The sequence below is a fragment of the Pholis gunnellus genome (assembly GCF_910591455.1).
Source record: "Pholis gunnellus genome assembly, chromosome: 1".
Lineage (NCBI taxonomy): Eukaryota > Metazoa > Chordata > Actinopteri > Perciformes > Pholidae > Pholis > Pholis gunnellus.
This window is the reverse complement of record NC_136528.1, coordinates 4,130,270-4,153,902: the sequence shown is the minus strand read 5'-3', so window position 1 is coordinate 4,153,902 and position 23,633 is coordinate 4,130,270. Positions and strand designations below refer to the sequence as shown.

At 41.6% G+C, this 23,633-nt stretch overlaps 2 protein-coding genes across 2 annotated transcripts in view; both read left to right on the top strand.

Annotated features, from left to right (window-relative positions):
- Positions 1 to 23,633, top strand: part of LOC306702447 (hatching enzyme 1.2-like) — a 219,633-nt gene that overhangs the window by 149,279 nt on the left and 46,721 nt on the right. The gene's annotated exons all lie outside the window — the stretch shown is intronic.
- LOC306701118 (anoctamin-9-like) lies at positions 1,375 to 21,808 on the top strand. The gene is made up of 24 exons (XM_079166365.1): positions 1,375 to 1,602; positions 3,973 to 4,038; positions 4,709 to 4,831; positions 4,945 to 5,084; positions 6,036 to 6,085; positions 7,316 to 7,374; positions 8,456 to 8,535; positions 9,299 to 9,433; positions 10,088 to 10,181; positions 11,020 to 11,080; positions 12,568 to 12,650; positions 13,382 to 13,486; positions 13,848 to 14,012; positions 15,088 to 15,124; positions 15,337 to 15,448; positions 16,084 to 16,138; positions 16,231 to 16,328; positions 16,436 to 16,632; positions 17,145 to 17,297; positions 18,045 to 18,189; positions 18,282 to 18,404; positions 18,501 to 18,594; positions 18,695 to 18,807; positions 19,609 to 21,808. Exons 1-24 carry the CDS (start codon positions 1,582 to 1,584, stop codon positions 19,640 to 19,642), a joined length of 2,343 nt encoding a protein of 780 aa, XP_079022491.1. The 5' UTR covers positions 1,375 to 1,581; the 3' UTR covers positions 19,643 to 21,808.

The following is a 23,633-nucleotide window of genomic DNA, read 5'->3' as shown; positions in this document are numbered from 1 at the left end:
TTAGAATGTTGTAGATAAGCCTACCTCCTCTCATCCTCTTGATAGTCTGAAATGACTGTGCCACTGTACAGAGGGACAACCTCCTCAACCAACCTAGGAGAAGAACAATGATGCTGATTCTTTTCAGAATTCTCAAGAACTCATTCGGCATGTAGGGAGCAGTTATTGAATTATTATCATTGCTGACCACTTAAAACCACGTAGCACCACTATGCCAACTTTTTATAAAATAATAAAAACACGACCATGTTTTACACTATGTGACAATTACATTCCTAGATTGTTCTACAGTTTTTTGTGTTTTCATTAGCCTAAAATGTTGGAGAATGCCTAAACCCAATTTATCAATCTACCTGATTGAGAATCATCAAACATTGTTACACACGGTATTTATTACTGGAAGACAGCAATCACGAAAAATAGGCAAAATATGGCTAAATGAGTTGTAGTCGTGGCCATTTGTTCTGGTTCATTTGTAATATTTACATAATCACCTTCACTGTCCAAGTCCAACTCCATGGAAAAGTAGGGGAATCTCCTCTGCTTCAACTTCATCAGAGATCAAGAACGCATCAGCAATTTCTTCAGCTGTATATATCCAGATGTGTTCAGCAGACTACAGGTATCTTACAGATGCAACTAACAGGAGGTAAACGTTTCAATGACTTCCTGTGTATTCTTTGGAAACTGTGGCCCAATCTCATTGTCCACACTCACGGACTCACAGACTTTGAGGCGCGCTCCCACAAAATCCGTGACGGTTTAGGGTCCCACTGTCAAATCATCGATTGTTTGAGGGCTCTCTCGAAGACACTTTGAGCCCTTTATGAACCCACAATTCATTGCAATGGGCCGTTAAACATGGGGTAACCAGTGGAAGCATGGAGAAGTAGCAAAGAATGGAAACACGATCAGTTGGAAGTACAAATACTTCAAATTTGTACTTAAAATATAGTACTAACTTGAGTAAATGTACATACCGGTAGTTACTTTCCACTACTGGTATGACTTCTTAGAACGTATCACTTCTTTGTGTTGTTGTGTGGGAGGGTTGATGTGACTGTTTGGGCTGTACACTGTTTCTTTTTTGTAGACCTATGTATGAATGTAATTAGTTATCTATACTCAGCATTGTCATGTCATTAAAAGTACTTTTCACTGTGCAAACTGAGCGATAGTGTTTATGTTAAAACTGACTTCAGAAGTATACAAAAGCCTCACATTTTCCATTTTTTCCCGCGGAACTGAACGCAACTGTAGATGGTCCTGTCGTGGCGGAAGATGACGTCAGCGGCTGCAGGTGATACGGCGCACCTTTACATGAAAAAAAAACTTTACCTGTACACGTGCGCACACAAACACGTAAAACCTGGAGGCATGCGGAAGTGAAGCGAGGAGCGGAGCTATTGACGACATACATGTTCATTCTTTTTCTGGTGATAGCTTGATGTTAATGACGGAGTGATGGAGGCACTGAATGTTAATGAGCAGCAGGAAGGAACATGTAGACGCTTTTCTTGTTGGATGTAACGTCACTTTTCTTTGACCGACCTTCACGTCAACACTGGACCAACTTCCAACATGTTCTTCAAGGCCGTCGAGGTAAACACTGAGCTGGTAGGGCTAAAATGTGTCAGTTGGAATGATTCAGTAATGCTAACTTAGACCGCTCCCTCTACTGCAGTACGAGCCTACTTTACACTAATACGCGTTGTTCCAGTCACCCGTTACTCTGCAGGTTAAAGACTAAGTGTGTGATGATCACTTAACGACTAGATTCCGATTCAGACATGTTTGTTTATCAGTAGCTTTGGCCAGTGCTGAACGTGTGTGTTGGGTTACACCAACACACACGGGTCAATGCTATAGTTCATATACACACGTTTAAAAGAAGAATGTAACAGTCATGTAAACATGACACACACACACACACACACACACACACACACACACGTTTACATACACGTTTGAATACTGCTTGAATGTACATGGAGGTGTTTATCTGGAAGAAATAATATTTTAACTCATCAAGAGAGAAAAACAAAAATAAAAGTGTACATTATACCGAATGTAGAATATCTGTCACATATCTAACTGCTTAAAAAACACATGTAGTCTTTTATGTTTCTCTTTCTGTTTAAAAATTAATTTGACATAACAATTATTCATATAAAGCTAATTTCATTTCATTGTATCTCAGTCACAATAATAACATTGTTTTTTTTTCCAGCTTTGGCCATTAAATCTAACAGGACTCCAAACTTTGTCAAATTCATCGGGGATTTTCCTCAAATAGTAATTCACTCAGTTCGCGAACTGAATCACATGCAGATAGAGAGCAGTCTCACAGTACCAGCATGCATTGCACTTATTAGGATAGTTTCAATGTTTCTGCTGAGGTTCAATCTCCTTAAAGGAACAAACATGTTTCTGTGAGCAGTTCCAAAACATCTGCAGCTGTCCTGTTTCTACTTTACATCTGGGACTGATCTGGGAACTCGTATGCATTATTACTTAATTCTGCATTTTGTTAAAATACGTAGATAAAGACAATACGTAAAGCTGCAGACAATGTTTACTTTCATAATCAATTAATCTCATTGGTTTAGTCTACAAAATCTCATAAAATAGTGAAAAATTACAATCACAACTTCTCGAAGCTCGAGGTGAAGTTTTCAAATGTATGTTTTGTCCAAAATGAATCCGTTTGATATCATAGAAGAATAAAATCACAGGAGAATTCGGAAGCTAAATCGGAGAATGTATTAAAAATGATTTGCTCGACGAATCGGTCATCACAATTGTCTTGCGGATTAAGTTTTCTGTCGATCAGCTGATTAATCAGTTCTGAAGCAGGTGCATCCGACTACTGGTGGCGAAAATCAAGAGAATAAATAAATATAAAGTGTGTGGGCCAGAAGCGAAACCTGTTTATGACTTGCAGCTGTAAAGGTCACACCCATGTTGAAGGTTCACTGCAGTGTATCTGGATCCAGTATCGCTCCACGAATATAAACTGAGTTTATCAGTCAGTTTATCAGTGCAGATAAAGTGGTACGAGGGCAGAGGAAGATGTGTTTAACAGAGCAAAGCAGAGGGTGAAATGTGGGAGAAGACGGGAGACGACAGGCGTGAGGCGCTGAGCATGGTCGGGCAGGTCTGGACCTGTAGGCTGAATGTCTGTTAGACAGGAAGACAAAGACTCTCAGCCGCTGTGCACCAATATATGAATTAATGTATGTAGATGAATCACAGCAGACCACGTGAACAAGCAGGATGATTCAAGAGTTTACAGTTAGACGGGCGGAATGTTGATGTTGCTCCACGTATCGCACAGTGACAAACTGCAGATCTTTTCCCACACACACACAGCTCACATGTCCACTTTATTTGGTCCACCTGCTCAAACTAATGCAGTGTGATGCAACAGTCGCCATATAATTCTCCTTCAAGATGGTTATAATGTTCAGATTGTGTTGAAACGGTTTGAGCAGTGTTCATCGTTTGCTGCTGTTGAATAGTTATGCTAACAGGTGTTTCAGTTATTTAGTCCACCCTCATTGATACGAACGCTAACTGAAATGTGAACTCCACAGCTCTACAGTGCATGCAAAGGATAAAGAGAAACATTTACCAGTTTAGGCGAATATCCTAATCCTACCAATTAAATGCATTTTATTTCTATTTCCGTCTCCAACAAACAAATGGTGCTATTGTTCACAGGACGCTGCTGTCCAGCATCCGGCAGCTGCTAACTAAGCTAAACTAACCTAAGCTAACTAGTCATACCTGAGCAGGTGTGACTGTGACACCCGAGTGTTCGTATCTTTTTATCTGTAGGACGAAGAGTGTTATTTCTTCTGTCAGAAGTTAACACTCACTTTAACTGTAAATGACACTAATAAGTCAGTATTGTAATACGTGCCGTACAGTGTGTAGTTCTAATGCTAACCTTATCTCTGTGTGTCAAAGGGAGACATTGAGCTGTGGGACAGACGGAAGGACCATCACAGCTCTGAGCCTTTACTTCCTTCAACGGTAAGAATCCCCGCCTCTCTCCTGAACTTTCCATACAGCAACAAGATAACTGTAGACAAGAGGTCATCAGTGACATGCAAACGGAGACTATATCTGCTCATATGAAAGGATTCTACTCTGCGTTGGGACAGATTAACCTGTGTGCTGTGAGACATGAAAAGACTGTCACTGTTCAAGATAGAACAGTCTGTTCATATCACTGTCATTTGCATCTAGTATCTTGTTTAATGGGTCTGTCAGGTTAGGTGTGCTCATTAGTTCAAAGATGGTGCGGGCGCCGGTGTTACCTGGCTCAAAGGCTGCAACGTAAGAGAGACAAGAAGAGTTAAAAGCAATAGACATGTATTTAAAGAACAAATAACTAAACAAATAAGCAGCGGTGTCATCGAAAGGAGGAGGCAGAGAAGCCCATCTCCGGTCAGGTGCCGAGTCTTTATACTTGGTGTGTCCCATCAGCTGCAACAACCTGAAAGACAGAAAGAGAAACGGGACACAGACCCCTAGTGGACGGGAGGGGTCGTCACAGCCGGAAGTAGGGCGGTGGGAAGTGGGAAATAGTTTTTTGTTGTTGTTGTTTCTGTTAGGTGGACAAATCTGACATGAAAACGTCTTTTGAGCTGCTTCACGATGTAATCCATGTGAATGTCTGTTCTTTGTTGTTGTTGAACAGCCCGCCCACAGGACGTTTGACTACGTGCTGGTGGCACACAAGGTGGACGATGACACCGACCAGAAGGCTCAGAGACAGAGAGCCTTCATCCAGCAGCTCCAAAAGAAAAACATCACCATCACTGTGAGTCTGCTGCCGTCACTGTCCCACATTGATTCAAAACACCCTGACTTGATACATGACGTAATATAATGGGAAAGATTGTTCCTTTTAATGTTTGTGTTGTTGTGTCTTAGAGGATCGACCATGATGACAAAGTGTTTTTTGGCCTCCGTGCTCCCATTGAGATATTTCAAGACTACCAGTACCTGCTCAAAGTCTCGGACTCCTGCAACTGGTGTGGAGATATAAAGGGCTCCGTCAACCAGGCTACCAGGTAACACTCACACACATGTATGTGTGTCTCACTCACTCACTTTGTTTGTTCCTCTCCTCTACCCGTTTGTTCCTCTCCTCTACCCGTTTGCTCCTCTCCTCTACCCGTCTGCTCCTCTCCTCTACCCGTTTGTTCCTCTCCTCTACCCGTTTGTTCCTCTCCTCTACCCGTCTGCTCCTCTCCTCTACCCGTTTGCTCCTCTCCTCTACCCGTCTGCTCCTCTCCTCTACCCGTTTGTTCCTCTCCTCTACCCGTTTGCTCCTCTCCTCTACCCGTTTGCTCCTCTCCTCTACCCGTTTGTTCCTCTCCTCTACCCGTTTGTTCCTCTCCTCTACCCGTTTGTTCCTCTCCTCTACCCGTTTGTTCCTCTCCTCTACCCGTTTGCTCCTCTCCTCTACCCGTTTGTTCCTCTCCTCTACCCGTTTGTTCCTCTCCTTCTATTTCAAGGAGAATACCAAACGGTTGCTGCTGGAGCTAACCGTTCAACCCGGTTCCTGGTATTGATGATTCATGTCACCAGTCACCTCCCCGTCTTTGTCTATGAAACACTTCCAAAGCCCTGGGGACTGATATAAACTTGCCCTCCCGTCAGAGCTGGGGAATATGGATCCACCCAAAATTCTTTTAATACATAAAGGTTTTTAATTTGTTCTTCAGGGAGAAGTGAGCAATGCAACACATTTGTTTCATATCAAAACATTTGTTTTCAAATGTACAACACACTGCGCATACAGTACAGACGGAAGTAGAAAAGGTACTTTTCTTCTGTGGACATTATATTCAATATGTTGTATCATTTTGTCTTTTCTTTCTTTCAAATGTATTCAAATCAATGAGTCAAGATTTACAGCAATATTTAAAGGTTGGTGCTGGAAATACAATTTTAAAGTTGTATTTTAGGATCACAGAATCCCAACTTTCTGTTCTATTTATTTATTTTTTTTTCTCCAGGATCCGAATTGTCAATTTCATCCTTCATCAGACCTACATCAACACAGGAGGTGAGTGTGATTCGCTTAATCAAATTCAATAGCAACTCCTGTAGCTTTGCAGACCTTCAGCAAACACAGCAAGATATCATCCATCCAGCCATGAATATTGTAATCTAACATCAATCAATCAATCCAACTTTATTTATAGAGCACTTTTTGAATACTTGTAAATCCTCTGGAAGGCTGCTCCAGCGGCTTTGAGCGTAATAACTCAAAACATTGCCAAATGTTTTTGTTCTGCTTTGTGGAACACTTAAGAGAAGAACTGGATGATCTGAGGGGCCTCCCTGGTCCACAAATCAAAAGCATTTTGTAGAAGTAGTCTGGTGCACGGCCATGCAGTGCCTTATAGACTAATACATTTTTTTTTTTTAAATCAATATGAAAACATGTAACCAGTGTAAGGACTTCGGCGGTTCAACCCCCGGCTCCGCTAGTCCATGTCCATGTGTTCTTGGGCAAGACACTTAACCCCAAATTGCTACCGCTGGCTGTTCCTACGGGGTGTGAATGCTGTTTGAATGTGAGATAGAGTCCTGATGGGCCGGTGGCACCTTGCATGGTAGCCCCTGTCATCAGTGTGTGAATGGATGAATGATGACATGTAGTGTTAAAGAGCTTTCAGTGGTCGGAAGAATAAAGAAGCTCCATTTACCCGTTACCTTACTCATTTATTTACGTTTTATAATCCTTCACAGCCTCATAGATCCTCTGCTGATATTTCTTTGAAATACAAACTATCACACAAGTAAGAAAATCGGCAGCGTAGCCTTCTTTTTAAAACTATGTCACTAAACTATGGAATTCCCAACCCAAGGCTATAAGAGATGAGAGCTCTGTGAAATGTGTTTATTTTGCATTGCCTTTAATTAACTGTAGATCTTCCTTAGTTTTATTGTTTGGTTTTATTGGGCAGTATTTGTTCATTTGTTTTATTCGTTCTCTTGTTTCTTCACTTTGTTGTAAAGTCCTTTGAACTGCTCGCCCTGTATGAAAGGTGCTATATGAATCCACTTTATTATTATTATTATTATTACAGCATTTAGCTCTGACATTTGACGTAGTTTAATGAGTGCACCAATCAGCTTCTCCTGCAGTTCTTTTATTTGATCACATGTGGTGCAGAGAAATGTTCCCGTGAGTAAAAACATGTCACGGGATTCCCATCTTTCGGCTGTCATGTCGTGATATGAGACAAACGACAGCCTCTCATGCGGATATGTTCTGCTTTTTTTTCAGAGAACCTAGAGGAACTGTTGGTGAAGGATGTGTTTGAAACCATGTTCTGCCTCCATGAGGTGAGTCAACCATTGACTGATCTCATTAAACTGCTATTACACAATCAGAGTCTTATATATTGATCATCTGCTAATTATGTTACGATCTGATACTTACACGCTCAACTACAACCTGAACACGAGATCAGATATTGAACTGACATCTTCCTGAAATAAATGTTTGTGCTAAACATGCTCAGTATACACAGATACAAGTGATACACACACACACACACACACAGCAGCAGAAGATATGAAATGTTGATTAATATGTCACATTGAAACAACTGTAGCTGCTACAACTGACATACCTTATTGTTCACACCTTAACTGAAAGAAGGTCCTGATTCAAAGCTATTATGGTGATCAGTTTAAATAATTGATCTGAGATGAATAAACGTTTAACTGAGAGAAGGTGACTCCTAAAAACCTACAGGAAGCGAGGAGACGTCAGTTAACCTCATTAGAGACAGCTGCCGTGAGCTGCCACCGGGGACATTTGTCATTTAAACCGGTGAAAGTGATGAACATGTTAAAAATGAGAAGCTGCTACCTACATGCTTTCTATAATAAGAAAGAGAGAAACGATAGCATTGGAGTAGATCCTCTGAGCCTTTTATGTCGCTGGCCATTCAGTGTTGATGGTAAATGTAGTCGATTGACGCACTAGATTCCTCAGTGAGTGCTACATTGACCCAGTAAGCTGCAAAATCTCTTGTTCTTCCTGCATCCAGAGCAGTTATTTGACGATGTAGTTACGAGTGACCAGGATGGGATGCATAGGATGTTATGGAGGATGCATTTTACAGCGTTTTGGCTGATGAAAATGAAAGTGGTCCTCACTTATTTATTTTGTGCAAATGTCTAGTGTGGAGGAATACATGGAGCCTTCAGACGGAGGGTTAGAGTCAGTCACTCACCGGTGCACCCAAATCTCCCTTTTCACACTCGCACACATGGATCATGGAAGTGAAGACATGAAACATTTAGACACACTGATCTATATGTTGGCCCAGATGTTGTAATGTTGATGTGAAACAGTGTATTAGCATATAGGATAAACACCTGACGTCTGTATGTTGATCTTTCCCATGATTCTCAGAGAAAGATTCAGAAAAAGCTGCGGAAAGACTGGGCTCGATGGTCGGGTCTGTTTACAGGCCAACCAGTCCTCGACGTCAAGTCAGTAACTCTAACTGTCTGTCTGTCTGTCTCCGTCCTCCTGCCTGTCTGTCTGTATCCGTCCTCCTGTCTGTCTGTCTGTATCCGTCCTCCTGTCTGTCTGTCTGTCTGTATCCGTCCTCCTGTCTGTCTGTCTGTATCCGTCCTCCTGTCTGTCTGTCTGTATCCGTCCTCCTATCTGTCTGTCTGTCTCCGTCCTCCTGTCTGTCTGTCTGTCTCTGTCCTCCTGTCTGTCTGTCTGTCTGTATCCGTCCTCCTGTCTGTCTGTCTGTATCCGTCCTCCTGTCTGTCTGTCTGTATCCGTCCTCCTGTCTGTCTGTCTGTATCCGTCCTCCTGTCTGTCTGTCTGTATCCGTCCTCCTGTCTGTCTGACCCTCTGTGTGTAACTGTCTCTCAGTCTGTAACTGTCTGTCTGTCACTGTTAAGGATGTTAACATATTGGATTAAGGAACGCAGAATGTAAAACTTGTTGCATTTATTTAACCAGAGGTTTTCAAACTGAGAATAATACATTTGATCCGTTCCATACATCCATGGTAAGGGTGGCATCAGGTTAAAGGTAGTCCAGAGTCCTTTCTCCCCAGCAACATAGTCCAGCTCCACCTGGTGGACCCCGAGGCGTTCCCAGTGTACAGTATATAGATGTACAATCTCCACAGCGTGTTCTGGTTCTACCCCGAAGTCTCCTACCAGCTGGACGTGCCTGGAAAGTAGATGTGTTTGTGTGTTCCATCATGTCTGCCTGTGTGTTTCCTCCCCGTAGGTGTTACTTTGGAGAGAAAGTGGCTTTGTACTACCTGTGGCTGGGCTGGTATACCAAGCTGCTGGTTCCAGCTGCTGCTCTGGGTGTTGTAGTGTTCCTCTATGGACTCGCCTTCTTTAACACCAACCCTCTCATGTGAGTCAGACGCTGTGGAAGTAATATCCTGTGGAGTAATGTTACGTAACGTCATCATTGTGATCAAAAGTCTTTTGGACGCTGTTTAGCATTTTGAAAATGTCTGACTTTGGGGAATGATGATGACTTCATGACTGTCCGTGAGATATCGTTACCACCACACATGACATATTTTTACAGTATGTTCTGCTGAACAGTTTAAGCCATTAATAATATTTAAAGGAATAAATAATAATAAAAACAGTAAATCGGAAGTCATGATGATGAACAGAATATTAAGCTAATCTTAGTTATATGTATTTTTTGTTGTTCATTTCTGTATCATGTTTAAATTCTAAATTCATTCACCACTTGTGAATTTTACTCATACCTCAGAGAAAATTCTAAAAACAAGAACATTTGGTAAATGCCACAGATTCTCCGAAATGACTCTTATGAGCAACATGAGAATCGATCTGTTCTGTACGACTGGTTCCTGCATGAGTTCCTATGTCTCTTGACTTGACAGCAAGTCCTCATGCTATGAGTTGGGGACTTTTTAAGTTGGACTACTGGATGATGAGAAGCCAGTTGTTCCTGATAACTAGGTTTGCGGCATGATTGACCTTTTATTTCCAGCGACCCTTTAATCTTTGTCTCTCTGTGTGTCCTCAGTAAGGAAGTGTGTCAGTCCAGCATCATTATGTGTCCTCGCTGTGATAAGAGGTGTGCAGTGTGGCAGCTATCAGACACCTGCACCTACGCTAAGGTGAACTCAGCCGGGGGGCCGGGGTTACCAGCTACATTAATAAAAACATCTGGGTGTTTTGTCATGTGACTGCTGTTGCTGGGTTAGTCTGAGTCTTATTTCATCCATGTCCTTGTCCTGCGGCTGACTGGACATTAGCCAGGAGCAGGATGGGTAGTGGAATAGCCTAAGCTCCTAGCTGGGTTATCTTAGCTCTTATCCCAGCTCTGTTCCATGTCTTCCTGTGGCTGTCACGCAAAATATTTACGCCTATCAACTACTAGGTGTAACAAAGATAATGATCACATTATTGGTTTGTGCGACGTTAAGACACTACACGTGTTTTAGTATGTAAAGGGTTACTGGTTTGTGAGAAACCGATTTAATAAAAAGAGTGGTCGAACCACTGCTTCTCTAAATATTAGGTCCAAAATATTCTTTAGTCCCCGAGTTTGAGTCAAACCCCCAAAATACAGCATTCTGAAATAACACGACTTAATCTTTCTCTCTCTTCTCGCCTGGTGAAACTGTCATAAATGTTTGTAATGCAGGTTTTATGCAAATAATTTCAGCCCAATCCATAAGAACATCATATTTTCTCAGACTTTGAAAAGCTCCTCCTGAACCACAGAGGGCATTACGCCACTGCTTCCACAGACTAAACAGTGGTAGTGCTTCCTCCCAAATCCATTCCTTATATATGTGTATAAATATATCCAAAATTGTGTCATCCTAATCGTCCTTACTGTAAGTTTACTGTGATGTTCTATGCTGTTGAGGAGGGATCTCTCCTCCTGCTGTTATTGTGTGTGTTGTCATATTGATGACATTCCATCTTGATGTGTTTGTATCCACGCAGGTCAGCCACCTGTTTGACAATGAGGGCACTGTGGCGTTTGCTATGTGCATGGCAATCTGGGGTGAGTGTTTGCATTGACCAGCCCCCGTTCCTTGTACGTGGCTAACAGAGTTAGCCGGATAATATTCAGGATGAGATTACATAAGTGAGGCTTTTCGGTTCCTCGAAGCAAGTTTGGCAAAATCACAATAACAACACATCCATAAGCTTGAACCTGCTCCAGCGCAGGCTAACTTAAATTAGCTGGATTAGCTGCCACTCCCCCGGAAAAACATGTCAGCTCCCACACGCTGCAGCCGAGCATCGACTGTCTCAGACTGATGCAGCCTCGCGCTGTGTTGCGAGTGGTTCATGTTTGTACAGTGTCGGCGATGCGGAGAACATCGGGAAAGCCGCTGCATGCCGTGCTGTTCATAAAGTTTATTTGGTGCTTAAGAAACTGATGGATGTGTTCATTACATCACCATGGCACATGTTGTATTAACTCACCATTCTGAATAATGTTTGTGTGCTTAGTGTTTACTTGCTCCAGTGTCCTCTTGATGGCTGGTTGAACTACATGATGGTTGAAAGCACTCATAATGATATGACAGTGTTATTAGTGCACCATAGATATCATTACTGTAGAACATGATGAAGGTGGACTCATAAGAATAGAGAGAATCACTGCTTATTATAAATAATACATACATACTGATCCATCCATACACAGATTCACACACGCATATTCAAACTCCTAGTTCTATATGGTAATCTACACATACATGTGTGTATATACACATATATATATATAGTACATGATACATAAGCGCATACAGTACATATATCCTCATAAGTATCTATTAATTCGTATCAGTTAGATTCTCTTTGGGCTTGTTTTTATCTACTTATTCTGAAAGAGTTGAGATCGTTATTTTCGCTATAGATCTCATTGGATGATGCGTTCCATTAAGTCTACTACTATTTAAAGACATATAATCTGATTGATTGGGGTGATGAGGCTCTTATAATTAGCCGATACATGTTCCCAACACTTACGCATTTAACTTGTCTGTGATATTTTGCCATGCTTCTCGTCTAGCCCTCCCAGCGGTGGCGGTGTTAGATGTTGTCATGATTATGGTCTTGAATTCCTCATATGCGTTCATGATCATCTCCTGCTCGTCAGCGGAGTAAAAAGAGGCTCTTTCTTTGAGTTTATTTGCCATCGTACGGTTATAAAATCATGGTTTCGGCGATCGACACTTCCCCCTTTTGAAGACGGGCACGCGCAATTATCCTGATTACTGAAGTCTGGTTCGAATTAACGAGATTGTTTGAGCGCGGATCAGCCTTTGAGGAACCGAGATAGCCTGATGTCAATCATCGAGTTAATTTAAGCTGCTAATAGGACATTTGATCGACTTAGTTGAACCACGTACGAGGAACGGGGCCCTGGTCTGATGTATGGTGATGACTAATCTAATGTGATCTACTCTGATGTCTAATCCAACGTGAGCTGTTGTGATGTGGAGTCCCTCTTTAACTGGTTGTATCTGTGTCTTTCAGCCACGCTGTTCCTGGAGCTGTGGAAGAGACACAGAGCCAGACATGTTTCTCAGTGGAAGGTCTATGACTGGTGTGAGGAGGAGGTACGTCTGACAGATCTAGTCTAGATCATCTGTAGTTATCTGTAGTGTTGTGTTGCTCCTCACTAATGGCATCCTTACATGTGACATGCAGATTCCAAAAATCTGAATAATAACAAAAATGACAAGTTATTATAGTAGTTAATATAGTTAACACAATATTGAATTAATATGCAGTAAAACAGTACACACGCTATCTAGTTTTTATGCAGAAAAACAGTATACACACTACTCACTTAATATGCAGGTGAAGAGTGTACACAGGTGTGATTTTCCAAAACGATCTACAATAAAGCGAGAACTTCTCGGATAGCTTCCTGATGATTCTGGTAAAATGATTTGAATGAAAAAGTGATGAATTTAGGGTTTTATGTTGAGTAAATTCCACTTCACTGTAGTGAGACACTTTTAAATACTTCCACATATCTGGATGTATTACATGACTGCAGCTTTGAAGTTTTCTTGTCTATAAATGATGGTTTTCATTTCCAGAATTTTTTTTCCTGCATTTAGATTATATATATATATATATATATATATATATATATATAATATTTTGCATTTGTGATGTTTCTTTACGTTTACATTGCACTGAGCTCAATTTGACACAAAGTTCTTTTCCATTTAAAGTCTGCTCTTTTTCCTGTTACAGCTTCTTTTTAAAGTACGATTCCAGGACACAAAGGTCCTCGTAATATCCCTTCAATGTGTGAGCTAAATCTCTGTGTTTACAGGAGGAACTGATTTTGGAAATAGTCAATGATCCAAACTGTAAACCCAAACACTTCAGACACTCCTACCTGCGCAGCACCCTGGTCCTCATTCTGGTAACTCTCATGGTAAGACACACACACACACACACACACTCTCTATCTGTAGTCTGATACCTAAAGAGTTTAGTGGGTGTGGAATACAGTGTGGGCTGAAGCGCTACCTGATAGGCATGATTCAGGGGAAAAACATTGCCAGTAAATGTATCTCCCTGCACAGATCACTAACTGCCCAAATGACAGTGTTTCACAACCAAAAGATCAGTTTAATTTTTCGCGGAACAACAGCTGTAACTTCATATTATTGTCAGTCAAACAATCCTCATTATTTCCTGCTGATTTGGTGACATGATTGCATTCATTGTAAAAAGGTTGCTACGACGGTGCATTAGAAAGAACGACCAACATTTGGTGTGTTTGTTTGTTCCAGCTGATGCTGATAATTGGTCTCGCTCAAGCCCTGGTGGTGTTTCGAGTGGTGGCCGCCCCCTTGATGTCTGAAGGCAGCTGGGAGTTTATCCGCGATCATGCCAACACTGTGGCTATCATGCTTGGAGCTGTGCTGCACTATCTCACCATTCAGATCATGACCCGGGTACGTATGTATACCTGTATCCTGATCCTCATGCTGCATTCACACGTCTGTATATGGGAAGAAAAAACACATCGACACATTATTCCAAGCTGTTCCTGGTGCTGACCTTGTATTCACACCAGAGAAGCAGCCTGAATTAGCTTATTTTGTTGCGTTTAATATTTGCAGCAGTTCCTTACGAAGTAAAACCAGATACAAACAACTCCAGTGGTGGTGCATTTGCAGCCATTCTGCCCACAGTTTGTCAACATGTCTAAAGTTCTTTTCACCAAGTGGGTGATGTTGTTGGTGTCAGAAATTCTTGAAGTCTCCAACTCCTCAAGATACCCTCACTTCGTTGTACAGGGCCCAGGTCCTGCACACTCAGCGTTGTGTTCATCCTCACGTTATATAAAGGACTCACAGCAACAGGATGTCCTATGACCTCATCATCAAGTATGTTACTCCAGGATTTGAATCACAATTCAGTGTCCCGTTGGTCTTAAATCACAGACTAAACATGGTCAACATCAGTTGGTTAATTGCTCGTGTGGCTGCTGGAAGTGAAGTGAATGGGGCCAAAGTGAAACCTCCTCCTGTCAAATACAGCGCTGTCATGAACATGCTGCTGTTAAGAGATCAGACTCGAAGCTGGTTTGACTTTTACCATCCTGCCTTGTATATGAGCACAACAGATTCTAGATCAAAGTGTCTTGATAACTTACACAAGTCAACTCAGAAGGGAGCTGAGGAAGGACAAATACAACTAGAGATGGCAATTTGGGCCAGTGGCCCCTTCCTCACTTCCTACCCCCTACTTTCGGCGCCCTTGCTCTGACCACAAGTGCAATAAATGTCACTTCTGTCCATCCTGATAGAGGGATCCTCCTCTGTCTTTTAAACTAACAGAACAATCATCCCACCACTGAGGAAACCGAAGGAGACTGTTCTGCTTGAAGCTCCTGAAGGGCATCTGATATTTGTGAACAAGCTTGTGAGCCTCCTGCTCTTAGTAAGATCAACCTGCCGACAATGTAATAACTATCACATCTCTCCTGTCTTTCTGTTCGTCTCTCTCGTTCAACTTCACCTGTAGGTAAACAGGTGGGTGTCCCTCAAGCTGTGTCACCTAGGTGAGAACATAGTAGGAAACGTTGTTCAGTGTGTTGTTGCTCGTAAACAAATGCAATAAAATATCTAGAAATGCATTTCTCCATAGATTTAAAGCAGTTAATTCTAGTTACAATATCTAAATACATTCTTCATATTGTGAGACCAAATATTCAAAGACATTTTGTCACATATCTCACAGTACATGAATGCATTGCCATATGTGTGTTTTCAGAGAAGACCAACTCATTTGCAGCCACAGAGAGGAACTTCACAGTCAAGATGTTCACCTTCCAGTTCTTCACTCTCTTCTCCTCACTCTTCTATGTGGCCTTCTTCCTGGGCAGGTACTGTCTGTTCTCAGTGTGTCTCTTATAGTTTATCTACATATCAGTGTGTCCGTCCGTAACTGTGTCTCTGTCTGTAGCTGTCAACTCAAATACAGTTTTTTTTGCATGAATGTCAACATTGCCAAAGCTTCAAGTGATAATATTAGTGGTACAATTAATAAAATCAAGAAAATAGCATAAAAAGAATGAACTCTAAAGTAGCTCTACCTCTTTAGTCGTGTGGTGCTGTAGTCCGGGGTCGTCCTTCAATCAGAGGATCGGCGGTTCGATCCCCGGCTCTGCTAGTCCATGTTGATGTGTCCTTGGGCGAGACACTTCACCCTAAATTGCTCCTGCAGGCTGTTCCTGAGGTGTGTGAATGATTAGATGGAGTCCTGATGGGCAGGTGGCACCTTGCATGGTAGCTCCTGTCATCAGTGTGTGAATGGGTGTGAACGGGTGAATAACAGGTAGTGTTGAAGCGCTTTGAGTGGTTGGAAGAATAGAAAAGTGGTATAAAAGTACAGTCCATTTACCATTAGTATCTTTTTCCTCCAGCATGTACCATTGTAAAACTAGAGTGTTACTGTCACCAGCCTTCAGTTCAGAGGGTTAACATGCAGATTGCTAATTGCTAATGTTTTGTTGTCTAGGATAAACGGCCATCCAGGGGATTATGTGCGTATCGCTGGATGGAGACTGGAGGAGGTGAGTAGAGCGACGTCTTTAGTGTTTCGTCTTTCATACTGCTTGCCTGCACCACAGCACTGACCCTTCGATATGTTCTCTGTGTGTTATAGTGCCATCCTAGTGGTTGTTTGACAGACCTCTTCATCCAGATGGCCGTCATCATGCTGCTCAAACAGACTCTCAACAACGTCTTTGAGTTCATTGTGCCGTAAGTGTGCCGTGTTTTCATCCAACATCTCCTGTAAGGCAGCAGGTAAGTGATGAGTTAGTGAAATGTCAGACTTTGCATTCACGTGGAAATGTTGTGTTTTCCAGCTGGCTTAAGAACCGTCTGAGAAAAAGCACTGCAAAGAAGCTGCAGAGGAAGTGTGGTCACTGTTACAGGAAGGCCTGCCGCGACCATCACGGACATGTTGAGCCGTGTGACACTTGCAAACTTCGGGACTGGCTGTATAATTACCACCTGGCCGACACAGACGCCTTCACTCTGTTCAATGAGTTCTTGGAGATGGGTAGGTCCACAGCCTCCCCCTAAACCTCACACCTGAAAATACCAACGCAATTTTCAATGGTAGATAGTATGCTGATACAAAGTCCCAATAGTACCCGACTGAGAAATGTCAGCGTTAGGGTCAATGGTGCACGGGCACAAGTAAGAGTAATTATGAAACTTCTCTAATAATAGAATATCTTAGTGAAAGAAAAAAGGCTTTAGGGGTTGGGGGGGAAATCCCAGCCTTTCATCCCCAGTATGTTAGTCTCCCTTGTATGTGAAATCAATCCAAGGGAGAAACTCCAGGGATCTGATGTACACATGGTTGGGGTGAGGTCAGGTTCAGGTACTGCTGTTTTCCATCCTGCATAACGCTGTTATGGAACAACAGCATAATTCAGTTCACATTTCTCATAACTTGTTAAACTTACTCCTAAAGCTTATTGCACAAACCTAAATGCTGTATCTTTTAATGAAAGTGCTTAAATAATTACTTTTCCATGTTACTAAATCACTGTGCATCCCCTCTAGTGGTCCAGTTCAGTTTCACCACCATATTTGTGGCAGCGTTCCCCCTCGCCCCCCTGCTGGCTCTCATCAACAACATCTTTGAGATCCGCCTGGACGCCATCAAGATGGTCCGCCTGGAACGGCGGCTTGTTCCTAGGAAGACCAACGACATCGGTGAGCTGTGTGTCTGTCAATATATTCTATGTAGAGTGGGCTGCTACAGCATACATTTTGCATAACTGAATCATTTCAATAACACATGAGAACAGTGGCTTTCAAAAGTCTGAGTCGGTGAAAAGAGCAGAACTCAACATCGACATAAGAGCATTCCACAGAAATCCTTCAACAGGTCCAAAAGTGCTACAATAATATCTAATGAAACATTTGATAAATATAACAAATAAAAACTCTTTATCAGGCAGTGTGAAGATAATAACGGTTAATTGATACGGTTTGTCCTGTTTGTCAGCAAGGCTACAGATTGAAATGACTTCGACATGTGATAGTAAAAATGCCAGCATGTTACTATTTATAAACACTAGTTTTGTTCAGAACTCCTGAACGGTCTCAACATAAAGACACTTTTTTCACCACTCACAAAATTCACAATATATTATACACAACATATTTAGATGACTGCCAGTGTTCTCTGTGAAAATACAAAGTTAGACAGTTTCCTTTCTAGAACATGAGAGGATCTTAATGTCTTTTTTCACCTGAGATCCCGTTACCACAAAGTGATTGGAACAGTACCGTCTCCTGTGTACTGGTGTATGTGTGTAACTGTACTGTCTCCTGTGTACTGGTGTACTGGTGTACTGGTGTAACTGTACTGTCTCCTGTGTACTGGTGTACTGGTGTATGTGTGTAACTGTACTGTCTCCTGTGTACGTGTGTAACTGTACTGTCTCCTGTGTACAGGCGTGTGGACGAAGGTGTTGGAGGCCATCGGTGTGTTAGCGGTGATCGCTAACGGTCTGGTCATCGGGGTCTCATCAGACTTCATTCCCCGCCTCGTCTATCGTTACCGCTATGGCCCCTGTGCTAATGGAAGCACTCACACACAGTCAGTCATATTACAGCTGGAAGAATCACCTGATAACACACTCAGCTCACTGTGTCGTGTCTCATCACGAGTGGCTTGTGTTCTTGTTGCAGCTGCATGCAGGGCTACATCAATGACACGTTGTCCACGGCTGTTGTGTCACACATGGCAGTTAGCAGCGACTTTCTTCCAAAGCAGATGATCACAGACGACGGCTTCAACGTCACACAGTGCAGGTGAGAAGCCCTTCGTGTTACTCTGCTCTGTCCAAACATAACAGAAGAATGGGTCACATATCTGGTTAACAGGACAACCTGTCTGTGTGCGTACAGCTACAGAGACTACAGGAGTGATGAGGACTACACTCTGACTTCTCAGTTCTGGTTGGTTCTGGCTGTGCGCTTTGCCTTCGTCATCTTGTTTGAGGTTTGTACTCCAGATTTTGCTAAGGCAGTGTTGTCCACTTGAACTGAAGATGGCATTAAAATAGTGTCTGTGTGTGTGTGTGTCGTGTGTTTTTCTGCAGCATGTTGTGGTGGTGTGCAAGTTTATAGCGGCCTGGTTCGTCCCCAACAATCCCATTCAGGTGAAGAACAATCGGCTGGTCGACAAACTGGATCGGCTGCAGCAGGAGCTAAAGTAAGTCGGCAGCACCCCAGGACAAGGTCCACACATGAAGCTGAAGCTCTGAAAATACACAACCACGCTGTGGGAACAGGGTCACAACATCTCCTAAAGCTGTATGATGTCATCGACAGCTGACAGAAAGTGTAGACCGTGGACAGAGAGCAGGGATGTGGTGGAGGTTAATGCTATAGTTTGGACCGGAATCTTTTTTGATCAAACATAAATGAATGCTGTGATTGTCAGTCATGTAAGCAGCTCTTTGGATGGTAATGTCTTTCTGTCAGTCTCTGTCTGTCTTCCACTTTGGTCCACACTGAAATATCTCAACAGCTATTTGATTTGATTGTGATGAAATGTGGTTCAGACGTTCATGTTCCACTCAGGATTCATTGTGATCACTTTGGTGATCCTCTGACCTTTTTATCTCGCGCTATCATCAGGTCAACATTTTCATGTCGCCGATACTTCTCTCTACTTTTGCCAATCTTTGTGTTTAGTGCTAATAGGCAAATGTTAGCAACAACAGCATTATAGCAGAATGAAAGTGAGCATGTTAGCGAGACAACAACGGCATACTATTGAACATAGTTCATGTCTTAAAATGTATTTTGTTAATGGCATTACTTTAACGGTAAACTAAATCTTTTCCAAAGGACATTGGTGTTCCTGACATGTTTGGAAATCAGAGACTTTCTTAATTATCCGTAGATCATCCGAACCCACCTGACAGTTTGACCATCACAGTGACACCAGTGTGGCTCCACAATCTTTCTCATTGCTCTATAATCTGTGTGTTTTTGTTCTTTATTTCAGGGACCTTAAACGTTGCAAATCAACAGACGTCTGACCACCTGCAGCTGACCTTGGATCAGTCTCCACTGACGAGTCCTAACTGGTTGAATTGTATCTGCTGTTGGAACACGAGACCGGACTTTACTAAACTGTAATATTGTGTGAGGTTTATGTGTCAGGGTACCATTGGACTGCTGACACGTCATCACACAACCGTCACACTCCATGTAACACCACAGCTAACAGTCACGTGATGTTTTTATATATAACACTTTTAGATAGAATATCTTGTCATTTAATGTTTTTGTATAAGTTGTTGTTGTTCCCAGGAGCAGGGTCACTGAGTTATCTTGGTAAAGAAACAGTTTCCTGCCCAGCGCTAGATGAAAACATCACTACTGCACATTTTACAAGACGTCATTAAACTCCACATTGAATGATGTTCAGACAGATGAACCAACACACCTGCCACCTCAGAGTTCAGTGTATCCCACAATGCACCACGGTCTACTGCTCCACAGTAGGGCGTCTATAGGCTGACATGAAGAAGTTAATATAAAACCTGCTTTTTTGTTCTCAATTGTTTGCCCAGATTTTCTGAAAGCATTCTTAAAACTCCACAAATATCCTGCATGAAAACAACACTATATCATTACAATATGGTATTTTGTGTTCAAAAGTCACACACACTATCAAATGAATAGACAGTTCTAAGAACCAATTGAACACTGGGGAGCTCATGGGACACCTCTTTCATGTTCAGTGATACGCTGTTTACGTATGTACAGTAGTCTTGTTAAATATTTTTGTGTAATGCTTTTATACTCAAATATATAAACACAAACATACTGTTATATAAACAAAATATTTTTTACATCCTTCAAACACAACGTTGGATGTGTGAAATGTTCTACACACAGAACTAATAACAGCGGTTCTTGGGTTAAAGCCAACACAGACACGTTCAACGTCCATCAAGTTCGGAGATGTTTGGACGAACTCATTCATTCACGACCAAATTTGTGCGAGGCCCTTACACATGGAAACACGTCCTGCGAGTTTTGTAATGGTTCACAAACTATTTCTGATTTAAAGTCTGATTTGTGTGGTTAGCTTGGTTGTAACTAAGGTTTAGGAGAAGATGCCAAAATGTGCTTTAAATAAAAAAGGACAAAAAAAAATCAGACGGACTTTATTGGTTCCTGGGTTTTTATGTAGCGCACATTGAGCTGGATATGTGTGCCAAATTTCAGTCCAATCAATCAGACTTCCGAGTGAGGCCTTTCCAAAATGAAGTTTTAGGGCACTAACTAAAACGCCACCATGTGGCCGATTGGAGACATTTCTTGGGAAGCACTTGCACATTATTTCCAGTTATTGGGTCAAGTGTCATGTTTCTAACTCATTCCATTACATGGGAATTTGAGCCTCTGCAGCAGACAACTAATAATATTAATAACCAAACTTGGCGGTTGAACCCTAGTAAACAATAGGGTTTTGTACATCTTTGAGGCTTGAACCCCCAAAAGTGTTGTGTATTGGTCCGTCCGTATTTTAGAACTACAATCTTCACGAGAAGCAGTAAATGTTCTTGTATTTTTTAGCAGAATTGGTTCAGTGGTTTGGTAGATGAGTTACATGTTGTGGTAGATGTGGCTCAAGTACCAGTATTAGGGTGTAAATAATTGAGAAAACATTTAATGAATACTATCCCATAACTGACACTGTCAGTGCAAATATCTGTAATAATAATATGAGAACTGTGTTCAATCCTTAAAAACGTCGTCAGATAGAAAGCATGAAAATATATCACATTATATCTCTTATGTTAAGTTGATCTATGTGCTTTTAGATCATTTCATGTCTTTATGAATTGTATTCCCTGAGTGCTTTCATGTTGGAGACTTTATGGTTCCTACATGTGAATGTGTGTCCAGGGGTGCACGTCTCCCATTCCTCTGACCTGGAAATGTGTTCACACACAGTCGGATTGTGTCTCCTGTAGTGAATCAGCAGGAAGCATCATGGACTGAGGAACCACATCTTATATTATATTCTAATATCCTTAAAGCAAACGATTAGTCATGTTTTGTATGGTTGCTGTGGTTTGTGATACTGCTGAAATATAAACATCTGTCCCACCTCTGTTGACTTTTCTCTCTGTACTCTCGTCTCCTGTAGTTTCCCCACTTATAGCTGGAGAATAAAGACATTTTCTGAATCTTTGGTTCATTTTCTGTAAAACACTGAAAGTGAAAATTACAATATTTGGACAGGAAGCTGTCAGTGTTTCAATCCCTTGAATTAGATACAGAAAGGCAAAATCTCCAGATGAGTTACAATTTACTCTCAAGAGACTGAAAAGTTGCTTTTATGATGGTGCAGATTTCTTTACAAGCATGTTGAGAAGCCAGCGAGTTTTCTGTCTCACGAAATTAAGAGCCAATAAGCATTCCAGCAAAATGAATTGAACCCTAGGCCTATTTTTAGCCCTGTGCTCGAAAATGTCCTACCCTTACGCAAAGGGGCTTATCTCGCTAACTACAAAGTCTATTTGAATAATTGAAATGGCATAATAACACAAATAAATGTGAGCTTTGTTAATATGTGTACATATCATTTTATATGTTACTGGTAAATGCTGAATGTTACACACAGCTCAAATTGAGAATTTTCAGGTTTTTCTTTTTTTTTGTGCCTAAAAAGCACTTTTATTGATTTTAAATGATGCACAGCCAGGCCTAAACTCTCCCAAATCATATCACAACATGTCTTTTGTCCTTTTAAAAAAAGGATTGGCTTTGATAGAGTGAAGTATGCCTGAGAAATCAATGCCGGTGTACATGTCAGCTTTGGTCAGCCAACGTCAATTCTGATTTTGGAAGCAGCCGATATAGTTGTTTTATTGTACTTTTATATATTATATAACTCTATATTTCACTTCTTTTATCACTAATAGTGTTCAATCTATCTAATACAGCAGTTTGGTATCATTTTGAAAGCTTTGGCTATATAAAAACCTGTAAAATATGGCTCATTTTCGTCAGAATATGAGTTTTACGTGATGTATTTGAACCTTACTAAAGCCTGTGATTGGCCAATTTGCGCATGTGACATAAAACCGGAAGAGTCTGAGGAGTGTATGATGCGATCTTCGAGTTGTTTGACAGAATTTTAAGCCAATAAAATAATCGAAAACCGTGATCCGCCCCCATGGGTCAAACCCATTGGCCAAAACTGAAATAGGTCAAAAGTTAGTTACCCTAAGGTTAGATTGATCCCAATGTTTTTAGGAAACAGTTCAGAGCCGTCACAGGATGTTGATAGAACAGTAGGACCCGGGGAAATATGCCTTTGTTTACATCAAAACAGCACAAAGGTAAGGAGTTTATGAAATATTAGCGGTGAAGCGGTGTGTTGTTCTGGTGCTTGTTTGCTCACAGCTCTGTGGTGGTTTCACTTAGAGAAATACTGAAGATATCTTTGGATTCAGTGTGTTATTGGCGTGTTTTCTGCTATTTCCGTTTTCCGTGTTAGCATTTAGCTTCTTCTTATTAGCGCCTACTGGAGTGTGTGGTCGGCTCAGCCATGGCAAAAAAAGAGTGATATTGTGGACATTCTTTTAGTTGTTTATTTGAGTTTGTGTAGAATTGTGTTTGGAGTGTGTACACTGGCTTGCAGGATCGGGTTGAACAGAATCTCTTCGTTAATTTGGTATATAGCATGTATGAAGCATTAATAATATTTTTGTATGAAAAGTCCATTCTATGACATTTGGAACAGAGCCTCGTAACAGAACGGGAGACCATTTGGGCGCTCTCGGGTGCAACGGGTTTTTGAGGGTCCCCCCAAAAAAACAAGTCCCCCCCTTAAGGGTCTTGTCAATAACTTCAAGTTGATCCTGCTGACCTGGTCTGGAGCTCCTTGACGGTGCCTCGGTCGTGCTTCGGACGGTTTTATTATTGTTACTGTTGTAGTATTATTAGTAGTATAAGATTAAGTGCACATGTTTATTGATGTTATTTTATGACTTTTGTTTTTTGCTT